Source organism: Siphateles boraxobius, unplaced genomic scaffold (assembly GCF_051911475.1).
Source record: "Siphateles boraxobius isolate OS27281-9 unplaced genomic scaffold, OSU_SipBor_1 31, whole genome shotgun sequence".
NCBI classification, from domain to species: domain Eukaryota; kingdom Metazoa; phylum Chordata; class Actinopteri; order Cypriniformes; family Leuciscidae; genus Siphateles; species Siphateles boraxobius.
In genome coordinates this window covers 7,122,369-7,142,843 of record NW_027508931.1, presented here as the reverse complement: position 1 = coordinate 7,142,843, position 20,475 = coordinate 7,122,369, and the positions used below count along the sequence as shown (strand labels likewise).

Below are 20,475 nucleotides of genomic sequence, written 5' to 3'. Positions count from 1 at the left end.
AGATTATCCATCAGCGACACTGTGTGCGCTTGTGCTGGATAACCTCCCTCAGATCCCTCTTCTTGCGGGAGTCACACCTCTTCTGCGCCCTGTTCCTCCACGGAGGGGGCGCACGAGAGGCGACACTGGCTCTCTGGCCCTGTCTACGGTCCTCGGACCGTGAAGGGCCAGGCCCTCCCGCCTGCCTGGGTGTGGAACCGGATCTCAGCGGTATGCAGGATCCTGCAGCAGGTCGGCCTGATATGCCTGCAGCACCGCCATAGTGTGCAGGGAAGCACCAGCCTGAACCGCTGTCGTGTATGCTCTGCCATTCAAACGTGCTGTTGACTTTAGCGGTTTGGATGGCAGGGTTGGAGCTCTCAGTGTCGACGCCTGCCCAGACACGAGATAGTTCGCAAACGACTCGTCAAATGGGCGGCATCGACACATACCCATGCTCTGCGATCCCCTCAACATCAGCGAAATTAACCCGCTGATGTCGGTGAATACTGGCAGAGTATGGGCTCTTCCATGCCCTCTCGATCTCCGTGTGAAGATCAGGAAGGAATGGAAGGCTCACCTGAGCTGGTGTGTATGGCAGGGGAGAAACCGATCGCCAAGCCTACCGCGAGCGGTCTCTCCTCTAGCGCGTCGCCATGGCAGCTACAGCCTGTTGGCGGCGCGCTCCACAACATCCACCAGGTCTGCATACACGGGGCAGGGTGGCTGAGAGGGTTCAGGATCTACCTGATTATAAACCTCCTCAGCCATCTCCTGCTCGTCCTGAAGAGCAGCAACTGCAGGAAACCATTGGTGCCTGCAGTTCGCCCTCGTCAGCCGTCGAATCATTTGAGAGGTTTACAGGACTCTCAAGATGATCGATGAGCTCTATCTGGAAGCCCATGATGCAAGTCGCCGCTCTGCCTCGGCACGAGCGGGACCACGCGGACCAGACGTTGAACCCCCTTCACTCGAGAAGAGGGCCAGACGAGAGCGGAGCGTTTTAAGAGAAAAACGCTCACAGTTCACACAGAGGATTCCCTCGAGAACCTCTCGTGCGCGCTCTTCTCCCAGGCAGGAAAAAACACACTCGTTTGCATAACATTTCATTTTCTTACCGTTTCATTGAGTAGCGTTTTCAAACAGACAGTCCCTGAAGACGATGAGCTGATTTGTCATGTTTGCAAGGCGCCCCTTTATACTTCCAGGTCGCACGTTAATCATTCACGCTAATGATTCACGGGCTGTCGCCGGTCAATATGATTGACGTGATTTGATAGTGATTTCAGACACCTGTCACGCCTGAGGCGTTCCCCCATAGCGTCGTTGACGTATTGTTGAGTTCCCTTCGAAAGGGAACAGTGACCACCCAGCAGCAGCGTAGCAACCAATCAGAACCATCAGCATTTTAGCTGGGAATTTTGCATTGGTAAGCACTATTTACTATGGAAGCCCTGAACCACAACGTAAAAAAAAATATATTTAAAAAATCTGTTAAAAAAAACTTTATTCTCGAAATATATTTGTTTTTACGTTGCGGTTCAGGGCTTCCGTACCTTTCTTCTTTTTTTAAAAAAAGCACTATTTTCTTTTTTTAAAAGTTAAATCTAGTTAATTATTATTGTTAAATCACAATGAAGCCAAAACATGCTAACTGCATGAAAAAGCACATTTATTTTCATTTAAATATCATTTTCATTTTGGGTCCTTTCACTCTATTTAGTATTTTAATTATTATATCAATGCCCAAATATTCTCTCCTTTTCCTCCTCAGCAATAACAAGATGCTTCTACTGTGGAAAAGTTGCGTGCTCTTGAAAGTACTTTAGACTCTCTTGGAATATATATTTCTCCCTTTGATGATAGTGATTAGCGTGATCAGCTTTGCTGATTATGAGGAGCCGATAGGTAATCGTTTTATGGTCACGCCTGAGTAAGTTAGCTCTGTTGTGGTTAGTATGATCAGCTTCACCATCCCTAATCACAAAGTCTCATTTATTAGTGATTCGGGGAAAGGGAGGAACATTGGACCAGAAGCCTGAGGATGGAGAGATCACAACAGATGGCTTCCACAGGATTCTGTCCTCAATGGAAACTGATATACAGGTGCCAAGAATCATGCACTCAGCAGGATGGAAGGTGAACAAAAAAATGTGGTTTTCATTCTTTTTCCCTTTCAGCACGACTGTGAAGTGATAGACGTCATTGTGCAAAACCAGTTTAAAACTAAACTTATTGGCCAATGCATAACAGATATGCATGCATATTTGAAATAAACAACAGATGCATAAAAAAACAATAATAACTGAAATTCAGAAATGAAATGAGATGCAGGACGTCAGACAGATGTTAACATAGACATGAATTTTTTTTCATTGTTTAATTGATCAAAAACTGTACGCACATATATAAAATTAAAACAATCTTGAAAATGTGAAGAACAGTATGAGCTGATATTGTGATAGGTGAGGGCCAAAAAAAAAACTGTGGAACATTTTCAGGCCCAAAAAATATTCACAGAATGTTGACCTTTACATAATGTAAGGTTTTACACATTTGTAAAAAAAAATACCTTGATTTATGTGAGGGCATATGCACGTTCAGTTCAGTATTTCACAGATTCTTCTACAGAACAGACCAGGATTTTCAAATGCAATATATAATAAGGCACTTAGTAGACCTACCACAGTTTTCCACCAACCATGCTTTCCACTCCAAGCTCCATAACACTAAATCAACTTCTATGCACCTTGTGTTTCACACTGTTTCACTTATGTGAGCATTTGTAACAGCAACACCTTCAATTGGAACGCAGAGGAACATCTGCTGCTGATGCACTTAGGCTTGATTTTGACAATTAGACAAGTAGGTGTCCTTCTTTAGCAAATGCTTACAGCATGCATCTGTGTTAGAGTTCAATAGTCTGATTTTAATGGGAGGAAAGGATCTCAAAAGTGCTGAAAGTGGTGCAAAACGGTTTAGGATTAACCAAACAGTATCCATGATGGTTCTTCGTCTATTTGCAAAGGTATGAATTTAGCAGATCATTGACAATGGATTGTAGAAGGCTAGAGAAAATTGGAGCTCCAAAATGGATTGAAATGGATGGAAGAGTGTCAACTGTTGTTATTTAGCGCCATCTTGTGGATTAAAAAACACGAATGCCAAATGAGAAAAGGTGGAATAATGGTAGGCTACATTATTCATTTAGTTTTAGTTAAAAACATTTAGTTTTTTTTCTCATTCGTAAAACATAAGCTGCGAAATTATTTCTGAATTACATTGTTTTGAATTGATCTCACTATAGTGTTTGTTAGGCAGGAAAGTAGCAGATTACATTTAGCTCTAATCTTGTCTCAGCAAAGTTTACTGTAAATCATTTAATCATGTTAACTGCCACGCTACAGTTTCATTTTGTATTGCAGTCTTTTTAAGAACTTTTACTGAACCATCACGTCCACCTCAACACTGTCAATCAACACTACAACGGCAAGATATTTTATACGGCCTCATTATCTGGGGTTTAGAGTCTCTAAGGACCCTTTAAATACAGACAATATTTCAGCATGTGTCCATCGTGTGTGTTTTAAGGATCCCCACAGAGCAGTTAACAGATTTATTAATCCATTAATTTTGTGTTCCTTTAAGCTTAATAAAAAGCTTCAATAACATCGTGTGTAGGCTATTACAAAACTTTGTTTATTTATTTTGTAAAATGTAGCCTATATAGGCTACCTTATCAGTTATGTAGGCTAACTCTACTAGAGTAAAATGTCGCGCATGCGTAACTTTGGGGAGTCAAATGAATCAAACAATCGTCATTTTGTTCGGGTGTTGTGCCGATTTCTGTTACCCACCGAATAATTATGTCACACACAGTCAGATTGGAAATGTCCAATTATCGTAGAAGTTCAAAATGATCGTATTTGGAATAAAATTATAATACACGAGTTAAACGTACAGAATACAGCTATTTATCTAGACCAACATGTATGGAGGAATGATCCAGCTCTCAGATTTCATCAAAAATATCTTAATTCGTGTTCCGAAGATGAACGAAGGTCTTACGGGGTTGGAACAACATGAGGGTGAGTAGCCTAAATACTGACAGAATTTTCATTTTTGGGTGAACTAACCATTTAAGGGGATGGGGCTTAGGCTACATGCGCTTCAAGAGGCACAAAAGCACATTTGCACACACACGCAAGGTCTCTTGCTCATCTCTCCCTCTCTCTCCCTCTCTGCCGAGCGCACGCTACACGGTCTGGAGCTCGCGAGCTCAAGATTCCGGGAGATTTGAACTAATTTGCGGGCATCAGAGAGCCGCTATTAATATATGCGCGAGACTTGGGATGAGTGTTGCCAGATTAGAAATAATGAAACATTGTACCAAAACCTCAAAATTAACGTTTTTTGAGAATTTTTTTGAGAAAAAACCAAATGCATAAAATATAGCTATTTTCCAACAATTTTATTTTCCAAATAATTTTACAGCCAATTTAAACAAGCTGTGTAATACGCTCACACTAACTGGAGAAAGTCTGAATACTTAACTTTTTTTTGCCAAAGTGCAAAAGATATGCCGACAGTCCGCATTTTGAACTAGACCTTAAACTAGCCTATGATACAGAGAGAGAAAAGTGCACAATTAACACTAAAAGATTCAAATTCGATCTCTAAGTCGCTGTCATCATCGGATGCCACATCCACTTGTGCTGTGTTGGCAGGTGTTGTTGGTTGGGGAATGCTTTTACAGTAGCCTACAGATTGCATTCCGTCATGGAGCGCAGCGTAGTGTTCGTCGATTTTGAAGGCGTGACACCCACCAGCATTCTTCAAACACTCCTATGTGTGTAGGAGTCCATTCAGAGTGTCTGTAATTTATCGGTTTCGTGGTTTTGTTTTGATTAAATTGACTTTTGAAAACACTCGTTCGCATGACGCATTTGAGTGGGGAAACACAAGCACATCCAGAGCAAACTTTACCAGTTCGCTGAACACGGCTATCCCCTGGAAATCCTCCAACATAGAAATAATATGATACCAAAATTCATCGACACCCATTTCTTTCGTGTCTTCACTTAAGTCTTAAGGCCATGAGAGGAAATCGCCTCCACTGGTCATCAATGACTTGGAGACTGTCTGTGTCTGACATGTCAATCAGCCGTGGCACTTGTTCCATGAGGGGGAGCAGAGACGGATGCTCAACTCGTGCGTTTGCATCTGTTGCGATGGCAGGAGAAAGGCATACAAGGCGGTTAACTGTTAAACTGATTCTAAACTGAACTGTCTTCTTCGCCAAAACTGTAGTGTAGTGTTGACGTGCGGACCGGGTGACACCGCGTGGTGCCTGTGTGTGTGTGTGTAGGCTATACGTGCTTGCGTGCAGGCAGGCGGGCCTGCGAAATGATTCGTGTTCAGAGAGAAACGGTAGGATGTGTGTTTGGACGAACGACTGAAAACTCTGAACGACTGATATTATCGTACATTATGGGATTTTTTTCATTATTGATGAACATCGTACAGATGTCAAAATTATCGTACAAATACGTAAATTAATACGATATAATATTATCGTAAATATTATCGTAGCTACATCTGGCAACACTGCACACAGTAGGCCTAGGCGTTGTATTGAGGTAATGGGTTAGGGTTAGTTCTAGCTCTATTTATACCTAAATCTAAGATATTCTTGCCGCTCGCCGTTGCCTAAAACATTCGAACGTTCACTGTCATGGCTTTAATTAGGGATGTTTACAAGGTGGAGATCTAAAACCATTCATCTGCCCACAATTTCGAGATAATTTGCGATTTATAGCTAGATTTCTCATCCTGAAGAGAAGCGTAGGCCTACGTAGTGTAGCCTACACGTGCAGGGGCGTATAGATGTTGGGCCCAGTCACAGAACAGTGGGCCCCTTACAACAGCCAAGACTACTTTATTTTCACTATTATTCAAAAATATATATATATATATTTTCACAAGGTTAAATTCAGAGTGCCAACTGCAATAACATAGCAAGAAATTTTATAACTGACTTATTTTAACTATTCTATTTATTAAAAAAAAAAATGAAACAAGTGAATTATTAACATTATTAATATAAATGTAAATAATAGCTACATTAAAATGTAGCCTTTAAATATTTTTTTCAATTTTGAGCGGACAGGAATTCTGATAATTATCCCTGAAGCATTTATTAATCTTAGTAAATGTTAATTTCAACATTTAGCCTACTAATAGCCTACATTATAAAAATCAAAATTTGTTATATTTTATTTTAATTTGTTGCATTTGCTGTATTTGTTATTATTTAATGGACATGAGCTAGCACAAACTAACAATAATATTGATAACCTAACATTAACAAAGATTAATAAATACTATAACAAATGTATTGCTCATTTAAATTTAGTTAATGTGTTTGTCATTAACTAATGCAACCTTATTGTGAAGTGTTACCCATTATTGATTAACATTATGTTTACAGATCGTACAGATGAAAATAGAGAGAGAGAGAGAGAGAGAGAGAGAGAGAGAGAGAGAGATATTTGAACAGTACTGCTTCAGATTAGATATTAAATTATGAATATGGGGGTAGCTGCCTTCTCAGTTCAGTCCATACCTCTGAATGTGACTTAAGATTCACACAATTAAGCTTTTTCTACTTTAGACTAAATTGTCTCTGATTTTCAGATGGAAGTCCAGACTATAATGCCACCCCCACTATGATGTGTGCATCATCCTTGTTAGGCTCTGTTTTGTTGTCCAAAGAATCCAAACTGGATGGTGTGTCATCCTGTGGGCTGGCTTTGTGTGTAGGGCAGAAGGGCACATATTTGGTCCATGTGAAGGAAGAGAGGCAGGTTTTAATTCCAAAGGGCAGCCCATACACATCATCACTTTCTAATGTGTTTTCTGACTCATTTTGGTGTGCCCTGTTCCATGCAATGATGCCCCGTTCACGTTTTGTTCCTGCAGGAATATTAAACAGACTGGTATCACAAAGGCGCTATTGGAATTGGTAAAGTTACTGAGGCAGATTATTAGCAGAACTCACCTGGTATTGTGTTATCAAGGAGAAATCCAAATAATCCTCCAACAAACATACTGGTTGTCAGAAGCACTAGAAGCACATGGTCCAGTTCAACAACTCCTAATACAAAAAGTATAGCACAAGAGATTTAATAGGAATACAAACAGGATGTAGAGATGTGTCTGTGGCATGTGCTTTTCCAGTACTGAGTATAGCTTGCTACCTGTTGCTATAGATGTAGGGTTTTTCATTATCCAGTTAGGAATGGTAAGCCCAGTGAACATGGAGAATCCAAAGATGAAGATGTTGCGTGAAGAATTCATGTCTGTATACTATTAATAATGGAAATCAGTCATGTTAACAATATATCATATTAAATATGAAGAAAGAAAATTAAGAAATTAATATTTTTATTCAGCAAGGATGGATAAAATGTATCGAAAGTGACATTTATAATGTTACAAAAGATTTTTATTTAAAATAAAATCTGTTCTTTTGAACTTTCCAGACAGCAACATAGTGTTGGCCCAAATCCGTCCCAGATGTGGATTCCACACGTCCCAGATGTGGGCCGAATCTGGGCCGACACAACGTTGCTGTCTGGGTTTCTATTCATTACCTTGAAAAAAAAATGTATCCTGGTTTCCACAAAAATATTTAGCAGCACAACTGTCTTTAACATTGATAATAATAATAAGAAATGTTTCTTGAGCAGCAAAATCAATGAATTCTGAAGAATCATGTGACACTGAAGACTGGAGTAATGATGCTGAAAATTCAGCTTTGCCATCAGAGGAATACATTTCATTTTTAAAATATTAAAATAGAAAACAGTTATTTTAAATTTTAATAATATTCTATAATATTACAGTTTCTACTGTATTTTTGATCAAACAAACAAAGCTTTAATGAGAATACTTTTTTCAAAAACAATACCTACACCAAACTTTTGACCGGTAGTACAATATGAGCACCTAATGTGAAGCTTTTTGCATTAACAATTCCGGTTCTACCTGTAGGTTTGAAACACCAGCAGCCATAATGACCCCGAACATGACCAGAAACATTCCTCCAATGACAGGAGTTGGTATTGTAGTAAATATGGCTCCAATTTTCCCAAACATTCCCATTATAATCATTATAAAGCCACTGGCCACAATCACCATGCGACTACCGACCTATAAAGACAAAAGGTTCCTCTCAGTAACTTCAATAAAAAAAAATCCAAACAATCTCTCACAATCTCTTTTTTTTTTAGATTGTGGATAGTAATTATAATGATTAATCCACTGGAGGCAAGTTTTGAAGAGAACCCAAGTGCAGTTTATTTACAAATGTGATGAAACATAAAACAAAAGTATGGCATGGCATGAAACCATGGACATGTGGACTTACTAAAACTGTATACAGGAAACAATACTTGACAAAGACACATGGCAAACATGAGGGCTTAAATACACACAAGACAAATGACTAGACAAGGGACACCTGTGAACAATCAAGACAATTAACCAATGACAATTAACACATTCACATGGGAAACACTTGGCAGGATCACATGGCAAGAACAGGGAATCACATGACAACAGGAAACATGACAAAGACACGAGACATGACCAAAACAAGACGTGACAGTAGTGCTGTAAGCCTATGCAATCATTATGAAATTGAATTAAATTAAATATAAAACATTTAGGCTATTAGTGTAATAAATCTTATCATAATAAAACGTGGTAACACTTTACAATACGGGTGCACTAATAAGCATTAATTCATGCTTAACTAATGCACAGATAATACTGAATTAATGTGTAACTAATGATTGTCTAAGCTATTCATTAATGATTACCACATTAGGAACTAATTAAGAGTCTGTATGGTTAATGTATTAGTTCATACATGAATTGTTATTAATTAAATATGTAATTGTGAATAAACTCCCTAATAACTCATTTTTTTAACTAATAGTGTTAATTAATATGTTAATTTCCAGAATGAGCCAAAGCCTTGTATTTCAACTTCCAGATAATACAGGTACACATTAATACATGATTAATTACTTCATTGTTAGTGCAAATTCATGTGTAAATTACTACAATTATTAAATGAATAGTTAATAATGATGTGCCTCAACAAGTAAAGTCATAACATAATGATACCTTTGTAAATCATTAGCTAATGATTAATTAAAGCAGATAACTGGTAGTTGAAGTGCATAGCGTTGACTAATTGTGGTAATTAACACATTAATTTACACTATTAGTTAATAAAATATGTTATTAAGGAATTAATAAACAATGACACATTGAATTAATATCAATTCATGTATTACTTAATCTATTAATCATATAGACTCTTTATTAGTTGCTGATGCAGTAAGAATTGATTAATGGTTTGGTTCTTCATGAATCATACATTAACTCATGATTATCTGTGCATTAGTTAAACATGAATTAATGCATATTAGTGCACCCGTATTGTAAAGTGTTACCTAAAACGTTGTACCTTGGTGATCCCCAAGGCTCCTACGTTCTCACTGTAGGATGTGGTTCCATTGCCTGTGCCCCAGGCACCTGCCAGCAGACATCCAATGCCTTCAATGCCAATGCCCCTGTTAATGGCATGTCTTGGTGGTGGTGGAGCACCAGATAACCTGGCACAGGCATGATAATCACCCACTGATTCAATCATGGAGGATATAACTCCTGCCAGGATTCCAAAAACTCCTGCCAGACTAACAGTTGGCACTCCCCATTGACCTTGGAAAAGAATTAGATATCCATAAAAAATATATAGGCGGCTATATTGGAAGATTTCAATAGCCCATCTGATTAAACAACCGCAATATTGAGTCCTGAAAAGATACAGCAATGGTCATATAAAATACTTTATGTCTTAATTGTGCTGGTTGCAATACCTGGATAAGGAAATCTGAACCAAGGCGCCCTGCCTGTAACGTCTCCTTTAATGTCAGTCCGAGCTAGATAGCCATATTTATCAGGGTCTGAGGGCAGGACATTGTAGATCGTCAGCAGGTAGCAAATCAACCAAGAAAGAGTGATTCCTAGCAGGACCTGAGGAAACAGGCCTTGCTTATAAAGGTATTTTTATGAAGCATTTATACTTAGAAAACCGATATCAAACTTACAGGCATAATCTGAAATATGTAAATCCTGGTGGTGTGAAATTTCTTGGCTTTGCTGTATTTGGGGAAAGGGATGGCAATATGACGGAGGTACTGCGAGAATATCACAATCAAACACGTCGTCCTGTGAAGGACAATAAGACTGTGTTACGGATTAAGATTAAGTATAAGCATAAAGGTTTCATACAGTCACTTAAATAAGGTTTTCTTTCAAAATATATCACTGTTTTTGTGCTTGCTAAAATATACATCTCTGATTAATATATATTATATTAATGTATATAGTAATACTACAAATATATTTTTCATTCATAAAAAGTTACAGTATATGCCGTGTTTAGTTGTTGTAGTTATCTAGTCTACAAACTTTTTCTAAACAGTATTCAATTTACCTACTAAAATTTTTGATTATGATGATTAATTCGGAGAAAGTACAAACATGGAAGAGATGCCCCAATGATTCCCTGCATTCATGCCAGCGGAGTCAAACAGCGATAGGCCGATTAGTGAAATAGTTGGTGCGATGGTCAAAGGGCCAATGAAACGCATGAAGAGGCCAATGAGACCGGAGAATCCCACCAGCACTTGGAATAGGGAGCCCACCATGATTGAGCCTTGGAGCTGTGCAAGAGAAGACAACAGAAACTGAATTTTAGCCTTATTCTATAAAGATATATTTTTTATGATGTGTTGCTCTAACAAGATAATCTTGTCTAGCTATCTTCTTTTAAATAACAACTTTACCTCTGCCTTTCCATCTATATAAATATGCAGTGGCCCCAAAAGTATGAATTTCATTGGGTTAAAATATAAAATACTAAGCCGTGTGTTATCAATCAACTTGCAAACAAGTAATGCATTTCTCACTTTACACTATTTTTGCTATAAACCAGCCCATGCTATGGTCCCAAGGCCATTTTTAGTGGATGTACTCACTTTAGTGGAGTTAGTTTCCCTCAAGTCCACACGGGTGACCCTCAAGGAACCACAGGTGTAGTTCATCATTTTAATGCTAAATATTTTGCAAGTTTGACATTCAGAAAGTATACATTTTTACCAGCCATTTGATTTTAAATTTTTCGCTTAAGTTTTATCTAACACAATGACTTCCATCTGTGATGACATGTTTACTGGCACAAGGGAGGGACAACCTGTCACTCAGATGAGGCACCTCAGTGGGAAGTCTGTGGGAAGGAAAAAGTGTGGCAAAAAACGCTGCACAACGGGAAGAGGTGACCGGACCCTGAGGAAGATTGTGGAGAAGGACCGATTCCAGACCTTGGGGGACCTGCGGAAGCAGTGGACTGAGTCTGGAGTAGAAACATCCAGAGCCACCGTGCACAGGCGTGTGCAGGAAATGGGCTACAGGTGCCGCATTCCCCAGGTCGCGCCACTTTTGAACCAGAAACAGCGGCAGAAGCACCTGACCTGGGCTACAGAGAAGCAGCACTGGACTGTTGCTCAGTGGTCCAAAGTACTTTTTTCGGATGAAAGCAAATTTTGCATGTCATTCGGAAATCAAGGTGCTAGAGTCTGGAGGAAGACTGGGGAGAAGGAAATGCCAAAATGCCTGAAGTCCAGTGTCAAGTACCCATAGTCAGTGATGGTCTGGGGTGCCATGTCAGCTGCTGGTGTTGGTCCACTGTGTTTTATCAAGGGCAGGGTCAATGCAGCTAGCTATCAGGATATTTTGGAGCACTTCATGCTTCCATCTGCTGAAAAGCTTTATGGAGTTGAAGATTTCATTTTTCAGCACAACCTGGCACCTGCTCACAGTGCCAAAACCACTGGTAAATGGTTTACTGACCATGGTATTACTGTGCTCAATTGGCCTGCCATAGAGAATCTGTGGGATATTGTGAAGAGAAAGTTGAGAGACGCAAGACCCAACACTCTGGATGAGCTTAAGGCCGCTATCGAAGCATCCTGGGCCTCCATAACACCTCAGCAGTGCCACAGGCTGATTGCCTCCATGCCACGTCGCATTGAAGCAGTCATTTCTGCAAAAGGATTCCCGACCAAGTATTGAGTGCATAACTGAACATAATTATTTGAAGGTTGACCTTTTTTGTATTAAAAACACTTCTTTTATTGGTCGGATGAAATATGCAAATTTTTTGAGAATTTTGGGTTTTCATGAGCTGTATGCCAAAATCATCAGTATTAAAACAATAAAAGACCTGAAATATTTCAGTTGGTGTGCAATGAATCTAAAATATATGAAAGTTTAATTTTTATCATTACATTATGGAAAATAATGAACTTTATCACAATATGCTATTTTTTTGATATATGTCAAAAAAGGGAAGAAAAGATTATCACAAATTCCGTTTCATTACGTCTTTGACTATCCAGATAAAATTTGGGATTACTGTATCCTTACATGCAAGGTATACTAGTTACAGAGATACTCACCACTTGCATTCGACTTTGCCAAACATCTATGAATTCGGGTGAGGAGGTGTTGACCAGGCTAGCGTTTTGTGTCCAGGCTGGACAGGTCCATTCAGGCATTGAAAGCAAAGCCATGGTGGGCGAAAGGAACGTAAACGTTCCACCCTGGAGAATGGGTAACCTTGCATTAGGAAAGAGAAAAACTTTGTCACCAAAAATCTAGCTCTTGTGGTTTTGATCGTATTTTGGTTTTTTTTAAAGTGCAGGTCTCACTTTTCACATAATTGACATGTGTCTCAACCCCTTTTGTCAATTTGGAAATTGTTTGCAGTTTGTTTCAGTGTTTTAAAATCACCATGAAATCAAAACTGGCAATAATCTTATAACTCGTAATCTTTAATCAAAATAACTTCCCCTCCCACTTACAGGCGTGAGGGCGGGACAACCTGGCACTCACCTGAGATCACAGAAATGTTTAAAATCAAGTCCCATCCTACATTTTTTTCTTGTACAAGTCGTTCTATTGCAACTTCCGTTTCATGCCAACTTTAAGCCTTCCTGATTCCTTACTAAAGGGAAATGCTTTAACTAATCCATTTCAGCAAGCTAAAAACAAGATAAATAAGTAGATACGATTAGTAAATAAGATTTACTGCACTTTTAGTTGATTAAAATCTCATTAAATGTCATATAATGGCTCATTTTACAAGATTCCTACAAGTAAACATCTTGAGCTATTTTATGAATTTACACTGCAAGCTTGCACCAAATCAGTTACACCTACAAATGGTAATTTAGATGGTTTTAGGGGTGCTAAGACACATTTTCTTGAACTAATTATACAATAATCCTACTGCTTCACACACAAAAAAGAGCTCCTTTGATGAGAGGCCTGAGGAATGTGGATTTAAAATGTGCTGAACTTCATGCTAATACAATGGAAAATTCCTAATCCGATTACAGTTTGTACTGCAGGAATCAGTCTGACCAATGGCCCACATTTTTTTGCTGTCCATCAGAAATGGATTGTTTCAAATTCATCATGTTTGATAGGCATAAAAGTGAATGCTCTCAAAGTACTTAGGGTCTGTAGAGTTAACATAGCAGGATTTCTTTGGCCTGTTATTTAGACAAAGCAGCCCAAGCAGAACACAATAGGATTTCAAATCAGAGGCTTATCAGACGGTGAAAACATTGCTAAGCCATTATCCACACTTTCATAGGTCAATGAACCCTTGGACTGAATATTTGGATTGTTAACAATGAATTCATAAACATGCCTCACAAAGGTGAAGGTCATTTCATTTTATAATTAAACAAGGAACACATTCACTCAAAGTGTATATGAAGTCATCTGCAGTCATTTGCTATATGATAAAAAGCTTTTTAAGCACCCATAGTTAAATAATTGACAAAGAAAGTCGGTTGTGTCCCAGTAACCACAACACTGATTCATGACAATGATCAAAACACTCACAGTGCTTCGTTGTTCAACCAACACCTCATCCATAAAATCTTTACACATCATTACCTTGGTTGCCTTGGTTTTGTCAGTATTTCTGTATAATGTTTCTTGTGAAACATTGCCATGAGTGATAAGGAACCGTACCTCACTCCAAAAGTGACCTGCAGTAAGGTGCACAACCCAGACACGAAGAAAATGGTGCTGATTAGGTGACTTTGCGTGAGGCCGTCATGCTGTAGACAAAGGCCCTGAGACAATATCAGAGGAATGGCTATAATGCCACCAAAAGCTGTAAGATAGTGCTGTTGGAGAGATGGAGAGAAAAAGTAATATGTGTATTTCAGTAACCTACTAAACACATTCTATGTACAGTGAAGTCTGAAAGTCTGAGATCACTAATGAAAATGGCTTTATTTTGTAAAATGTATTATTTTAAAGGGTTAGTTCACCCAAAAATTTTAAAAACAATGTCATCAATTACTAACCCTTGTGTTGTTCTAAACCCATAAGACTTTCGTTCGTCTTTGAAACACAAATTAAGATATTTTAAATGAAATGAAATTTTAAATGAAATTGAGAGATTTCTGTGCCTCCATTGGCAGCGTTCACACCTGCCAATTTGACGCTTCAAAAAGTTCATGAAGAGATCGTAAAACTAATCCATATAATTTAAGAGGTTTAGTCCAAATTTTCTGAAGTGACCGGATCGCTTTATATGATGAACAGATTTTATTCGCATATATAAACATTGATTGGTGAACAACATAAACAGAAGCTCATCCGTACTTGCTTGATGCTCGAGAATAAACCTCATTCGTTTTTGCGGAAGCTCAAACGTGCTGCGTAATACGAGAATGAACCTCAATGGTTTTCGCACATCAAGCAAACATGCTTGAGCTTCCGTTTACCATAAATGATGTGTGCATTGATGAATGTTTATAAAAGCCTAAATTAAATATCTTCATAAAGCATTCATAGTTCCTTCATAAAATGTTTACCGAACCGCTCAATTAATATAGATTAGTTTCACAATCTCTATATTAACTTTTTGAAGCGTCGAAGTCGTAGTTGCATAAACTTCCAATGGAGGAACAGATTGCATTACAATATCTTCATTTGTGTTTCAAAGATGAACGAAAGTCCAAAGAGTTTGGAACAACATGAGGGTGAGTAAATGATGACAGAATTTTCCTTTTTGAACTAATCCTAATGCAACATGTTTGTATAATCATCATAGTAATATAAGTTGAATTGGAAAAAAAAAATCCAAAATGTTTGCTCCCCTCGTCTTTTAATGTCAGCTGCACAACTCTACAAGTTTGTGTAAAACATGACAATGTTCTCCTGCATGATTTAAGAATGACTGCTCATGATCAATGTCACAAATTTGCTTATTTAATAAAACATGAGTGCAGAATCTCAACCCTGTAAAGCCTACTGTATCATATTTAATGCATGTATCAGAATTTCACCTTACTTTTTGGCCTCTGGCCTTAAGCATTGCACCATATTTTTGCTCAGTTTTGAGCCTATGAATGGTGTTTTTTTACATTCTCATTATAGGCCATAAAAGCCTGATGTACCAAATATGATATCAAACTTTTTATAGATTTTCAATTTATATTTAGTCTCAATAAACTTTTCCTTTAGAATGTTTTTTTTTCTGATTATTATTTCATATGTCAGGCTTTACAGGGTTCATGATGTCTTATTCATTTTGTGTCATACATTTTGGGTAAAGTATCTCAAAATCCAAAATCTTTCTCGTTAACACTTTAAAATAAGGTTTCATTAGTTAACTACTTTAGTTAACATGAACTAAGAATAACAATACTTCTACAGTATTTATTAATGTGGTTAATTTCAACATTTAAAGGCATTGATTGGCATAATCTATTGGCATAGATTACCAATATGGTTTTCGATTTTTGGACAACACTGTAAATTGGAACTGTACATATTTACTGATGAATACTGTGCTGTTCATAGTGCATATAATCCAATTGAGATTGATCAATTTGAATTAATTAAGATTAGTCCATTTATGTAAGATAAATCAATGTTCAGTGGAAGATGTGTGCTTACCTGAATCCCCAAAAATATGCAAAGGTACCATGGTGGAACATCTGTGACACAATATGCCAGCTTGTTACAGTCTCCCTCCTCTGAAAAACTACCTCTTCCGTTCTTATTTCCCGGTAACTCACAGAAACGGTCTACACCATCAACCTAAAGTCAAGAGAGATTAAACAGTTTCTGTCACAGCAAATTTCAATCAACAACCTTTCCTAATTCAGTCAATTTCACATGACATGTGTAAATATTTTTTACAATGCACCTTGCTCCTAAGAGACTGGTCTCTTACTTTTGTATTGCTGTTTTTTTATAATGAAAATGACTGCAATGTCAAAGAAATTGGTGTTTTATGCTAAATAATAACTTTTTATTATTAAAAGAGAAATGGGCTCTGAATGATACACGCACATTGCTTCAGTTACACATTCCAGCCATTAAAACACTGAGCATGACCACAATAACAAACACATGAGTAATCTTTGAATCATCTCGAGTGATTAGAATCTTCGGTCATAAAAAGAAATTATCACACACCATAGCTTTTTACAACTGTGTTTGTATATCTGTACAATTTATACAACTGATTATAACTTGACTGCAGTCTGGCGCAACATTTAGATTTACGCAATGAAAACCAGACCTTGTTTCACACCCATGATCAAATAGAACACTCAAACTTAAATGTCCCTGGATTCAATATGTCCATTTCTAGAAGCTCTAAGACTAATTTAAGAAATAATCAAGTAATTCTACATCAAATTTCTGTCTATTAATGGAGGTTACTTACAGTAAATGCATAGTTGTCCAGTCCATCTCTGGTCTTCTCTGGAGCCATGAGTGTGGAGACAGGAGGCAGTTTGTTCTCAATGGAAATTCTAATAAGAGAGAGGACAAGAGCTAGTTAAGGGCAGCATGAAAAAGAAGAGACGAGAGAGGAGAGGGGGGGGGGGGGGGGGGGGGTTAGACACGGGACTGGATGGGATGCTGTTGATTTTAAATGCTATGCGACCCATCAGCTGCTCATGTGAACTCAATTACACCACAACTTGCAGGCAGCTGACCAGAGCCACGTGTTGCTGGAGCAGAGCTCTTTCTGGCTTACACACACACACACACACACGCACACAAATGCGTGCATGTGCACCAATGCATTTAGATGCATGTTAATCGCCTTGCAATGCATCTTGGAAGTCTTTCTGTCGTTCTTTCAATCTAAAGCAAAAGAGATTAATTTATTACTTCTCTCAGGGCAAGGGTCCTTTTATGTTGCTGAATGATTGCTAGGTTTACATTGTAACTTGGTGCGGGGTCATTATTGTTAACTAAAACTAAAACCATTAAATTTGTGTTACTTGAAGTAAAATAAACTTTGACTGAAATAATATAAAATATTTTTAAAAAGTAGTTGCCAGAGCAACCCTTCACACTTTCATTTAGTTTAACTAAGTATTAAAATAACTAAAACTAAAACTGAAAAAAAAAAAAATCAAAACTAATTCTACATATATTAGTACAATATATATATATATATATATATATATATATATATATATATATATATATATATATATATAAATTTTACTTGATATACAATGCAGTATAATGGGAAAATCAAGACTAAAATGCACAACAGTATTTCTAGATAATATATAGCACTTTAGCACATGAACATAAAACATCCAAAGTATATAATATTTAGTTTTCAAAAGTTCAACATTATTTGATGAAACAGTTTCCCTGCCAGATTTTCTACACTGTCTCTGCCAGATGCTTTTATCCTTCTTATTATAGCAATTATGTGATCATTTTACTAATTTTATTTTAAAACCTGTGATACTATACTGGCAGTATTCCTGCAATGGCAGGTTCCCAATTTACCCCATATGGCAAGACAACGTGTAAACATAATGAACTGTCTTTTCCTGAGCAGTTGATTTTTTTCTTTTCAGTCTTTAATTTATTTGCCTATAAAAACCTGACTTTCAAAAATAAACCTAGCATGAGAAACATTTTTGGAGTAAACCATGAATAATATCCCTTTTCTTTCTTATATAATTTATTGGATGTACTGCAGAGAATAAGGGTCTTACATTCCTGTAAAGACCAATGCAAGACTTCCCAAATACTACGTATCACATGTCTCTCATTTTGCAGATTTATCTTAGATAGTGACAGAACAAACCTAATCATCCAATCATTCTCTCATCAGATCAACCCATTGAATGCCCAGTGGGCTCTTGTGAACATAAGAACATTTCTTGCATTAGACCATTAGTTAATGTTAAGACATGCCGTCTACTTACCTTAACGGACATTCCTCAGATGAAATAAATCTCACTGTTTTGATAGGGTCATCCTGTAGTTAATGATTATGAAAGTCAAGGAAGTTTTCCAGATAATGCACATGTGATCTTTCACCCTCTTTTCACTGCACTCATCATTTATAATGTGCCTGATTTCCTGGCCAATCAAATTAACCTGTTTGAAAACCAGTAAGTGTGCCACATAGTCTGAGACATGCAGTCTGGTGAAGAACGGAAGTACAGTGTCGTGAGGTATTTTTCTTAGCCTGTTCTCTTCTTCATATAATGTACTTAGACATGCTTCATTTAGTGCTCTCTGGATCAGGAAAGTATCACAATCAATATTACATGAAGCTGATATGTGCAGCATGCATGCATGGAGAGACTAAAGGAATTATGTAGCTTAGTGATCAGTTATTGTTTCAATGCCAGTAGATCCTCAGTGATTTACAATTGTACAACTATATCATTACTTATATCCATGCGAATTTGATTTTCAGAGCAGCTCTGTGGCTCAAGGCACAGTCCTTGTGATGTCAGTGGCCTTCTTGTAACTGTAACTATAGTTAATGCTCAAGATTATAGCTCAGATATAATGGCTAAGTTCTACAACCTTCCCACACCTTTTGAACAATGAATTTGCATGACTTGTCCAGTCATTCATAATTTTTTAAATATTATTTATAGAGATTGCGCTTTCAAAGCGCATCTAGCTGATTACATATTTAAGAGCTGTGCATAATTAGACAATATGGTCACTTTAGATATGTCCATTTCATTTACATTCCAGAAAAGCGCAATTGTACAGTTCCCTATTTCATAATTATTGTTATTTTCCTCATAATTTCAACCACTTCTCTTTAAGCATGTAACGTACGTTCTTTTCCAGTAGATGGCTGAATAGCATTTAATAGGATTCTTGTTTTCAACCACAATAGCATTCTAATAAGGTTAACCCCTAAACATGGGAATTTGCAGATTTAAGTAGCTGAAAATCTCTGAAATTTTCACATTTATTTTGAGGATAATAGGCTAAATGTGTGTGTTGAATATTATTATGAATTATTATAATTCACATATGATTTAAATCATTATATTTTTATTGCACTCTCTTCAACTGAACTATGTATACATATAGGGCTACCATTAACAATATCTACTAATGATAGCCTACTATATAAATACCGGTAATATAAAAGATGAGGGACGAGGGGGAGAGAGTGACGTCACGGGTTAAGAGACAGAACTTCTGCCCACTTTGCATTCCGTGTAGATGGCGCCGGTTTTCCTCATGACATTTTAAGTTAAAACCGGGAAAAATGTGTTTTTGATAGATGGAACTGTAGAGCAGTTTATCACAGCACTGTTTACAATGAAGCAATCGAGTCCAGCCCATGACACTCGTTTAAACATCATTTAATCATCAGCAAACAGGAGGCGCATCGGGACAGACGGACTGCAGCATTCACCTGAATCTCCTCATCAGCCTCCGCCTCTCCGAGAGCGCGTGAGGGACGCAGAGATCACACCCGTCAGGAGGCGATGGCAGCCGGGGGAGGATGCGGGGAATCGGTGGATCAGTACCGGGCCGAGGTGGAAAGGCTGACCCGTGAGCTCGCTGAAGCAAACCGGGAGAAGATCCGGGCTGCGGAATGCGGTCTGGTGGTGTTGGAGGAGAACCAGACGCTCAAGCAGCAGTACGGGGAGCTCGAGACCGAGCAGGAGGCTCTCAAACAGGAGTTGGAGCAGCTACAGGAGGTAAACAACATAGCTTCGATGAGCTGATATAAATATGTATGTCCGGAACAAATATCTGTAAATGCATATTATAGCCTATATAAAATTATAATTTTTTTCTATTATCTCTGATCATATTTGACATTTATTTTAACCTCTCTTTCAACCATACCAAATAATTTTCATGGTACTGTTTTGTAAGTATATTTTGAAATATTGTTGAAAGAAATTGAGTTTTTATTAATTCCTCAAAAACACACACACACACACACACACACACACAAAACCCCCACACAAAATCAGTGCTGTAGGTAAATTTCGACTTGCTCAAGCAATGATT

At 37.8% G+C, this 20,475-nt stretch overlaps 2 protein-coding genes across 4 annotated transcripts in view; one reads left to right on the top strand and one right to left on the bottom strand.

Moving 5' to 3' along the window:
- Positions 1–5,900: 5,900 nt before the first annotated feature.
- On the bottom strand, positions 5,901–17,030 carry slc23a4 (solute carrier family 23 member 4). Its single transcript, XM_077193606.1, has 12 exons — positions 16,883–17,030; positions 16,105–16,248; positions 14,164–14,321; positions 12,576–12,735; positions 10,600–10,781; positions 10,164–10,284; positions 9,933–10,089; positions 9,521–9,774; positions 8,029–8,193; positions 7,239–7,347; positions 7,040–7,135; positions 5,901–6,954 (listed from the first exon to the last, which is right to left on the bottom strand). Exons 1-12 carry the CDS (start codon positions 16,928–16,930, stop codon positions 6,689–6,691), a joined length of 1,860 nt encoding a protein of 619 aa, XP_077049721.1. The 5' UTR covers positions 16,931–17,030; the 3' UTR covers positions 5,901–6,688.
- A 2,590-nt stretch (positions 17,031–19,620) lies between these two features.
- Positions 19,621–20,475, top strand: part of bicd1a (bicaudal D homolog 1a) — a 39,279-nt gene continuing 38,424 nt past the window's right edge. For all 3 annotated transcript variants that reach the window (XM_077193596.1, XM_077193595.1, XM_077193594.1), the window contains exon 1: positions 19,621–20,156. In XM_077193596.1, the coding sequence (XP_077049711.1) occupies positions 19,941–20,156 (216 nt within the window). In that variant the 5' untranslated portion in view covers positions 19,621–19,940. The remainder of the gene's footprint in view (positions 20,157–20,475) is intronic.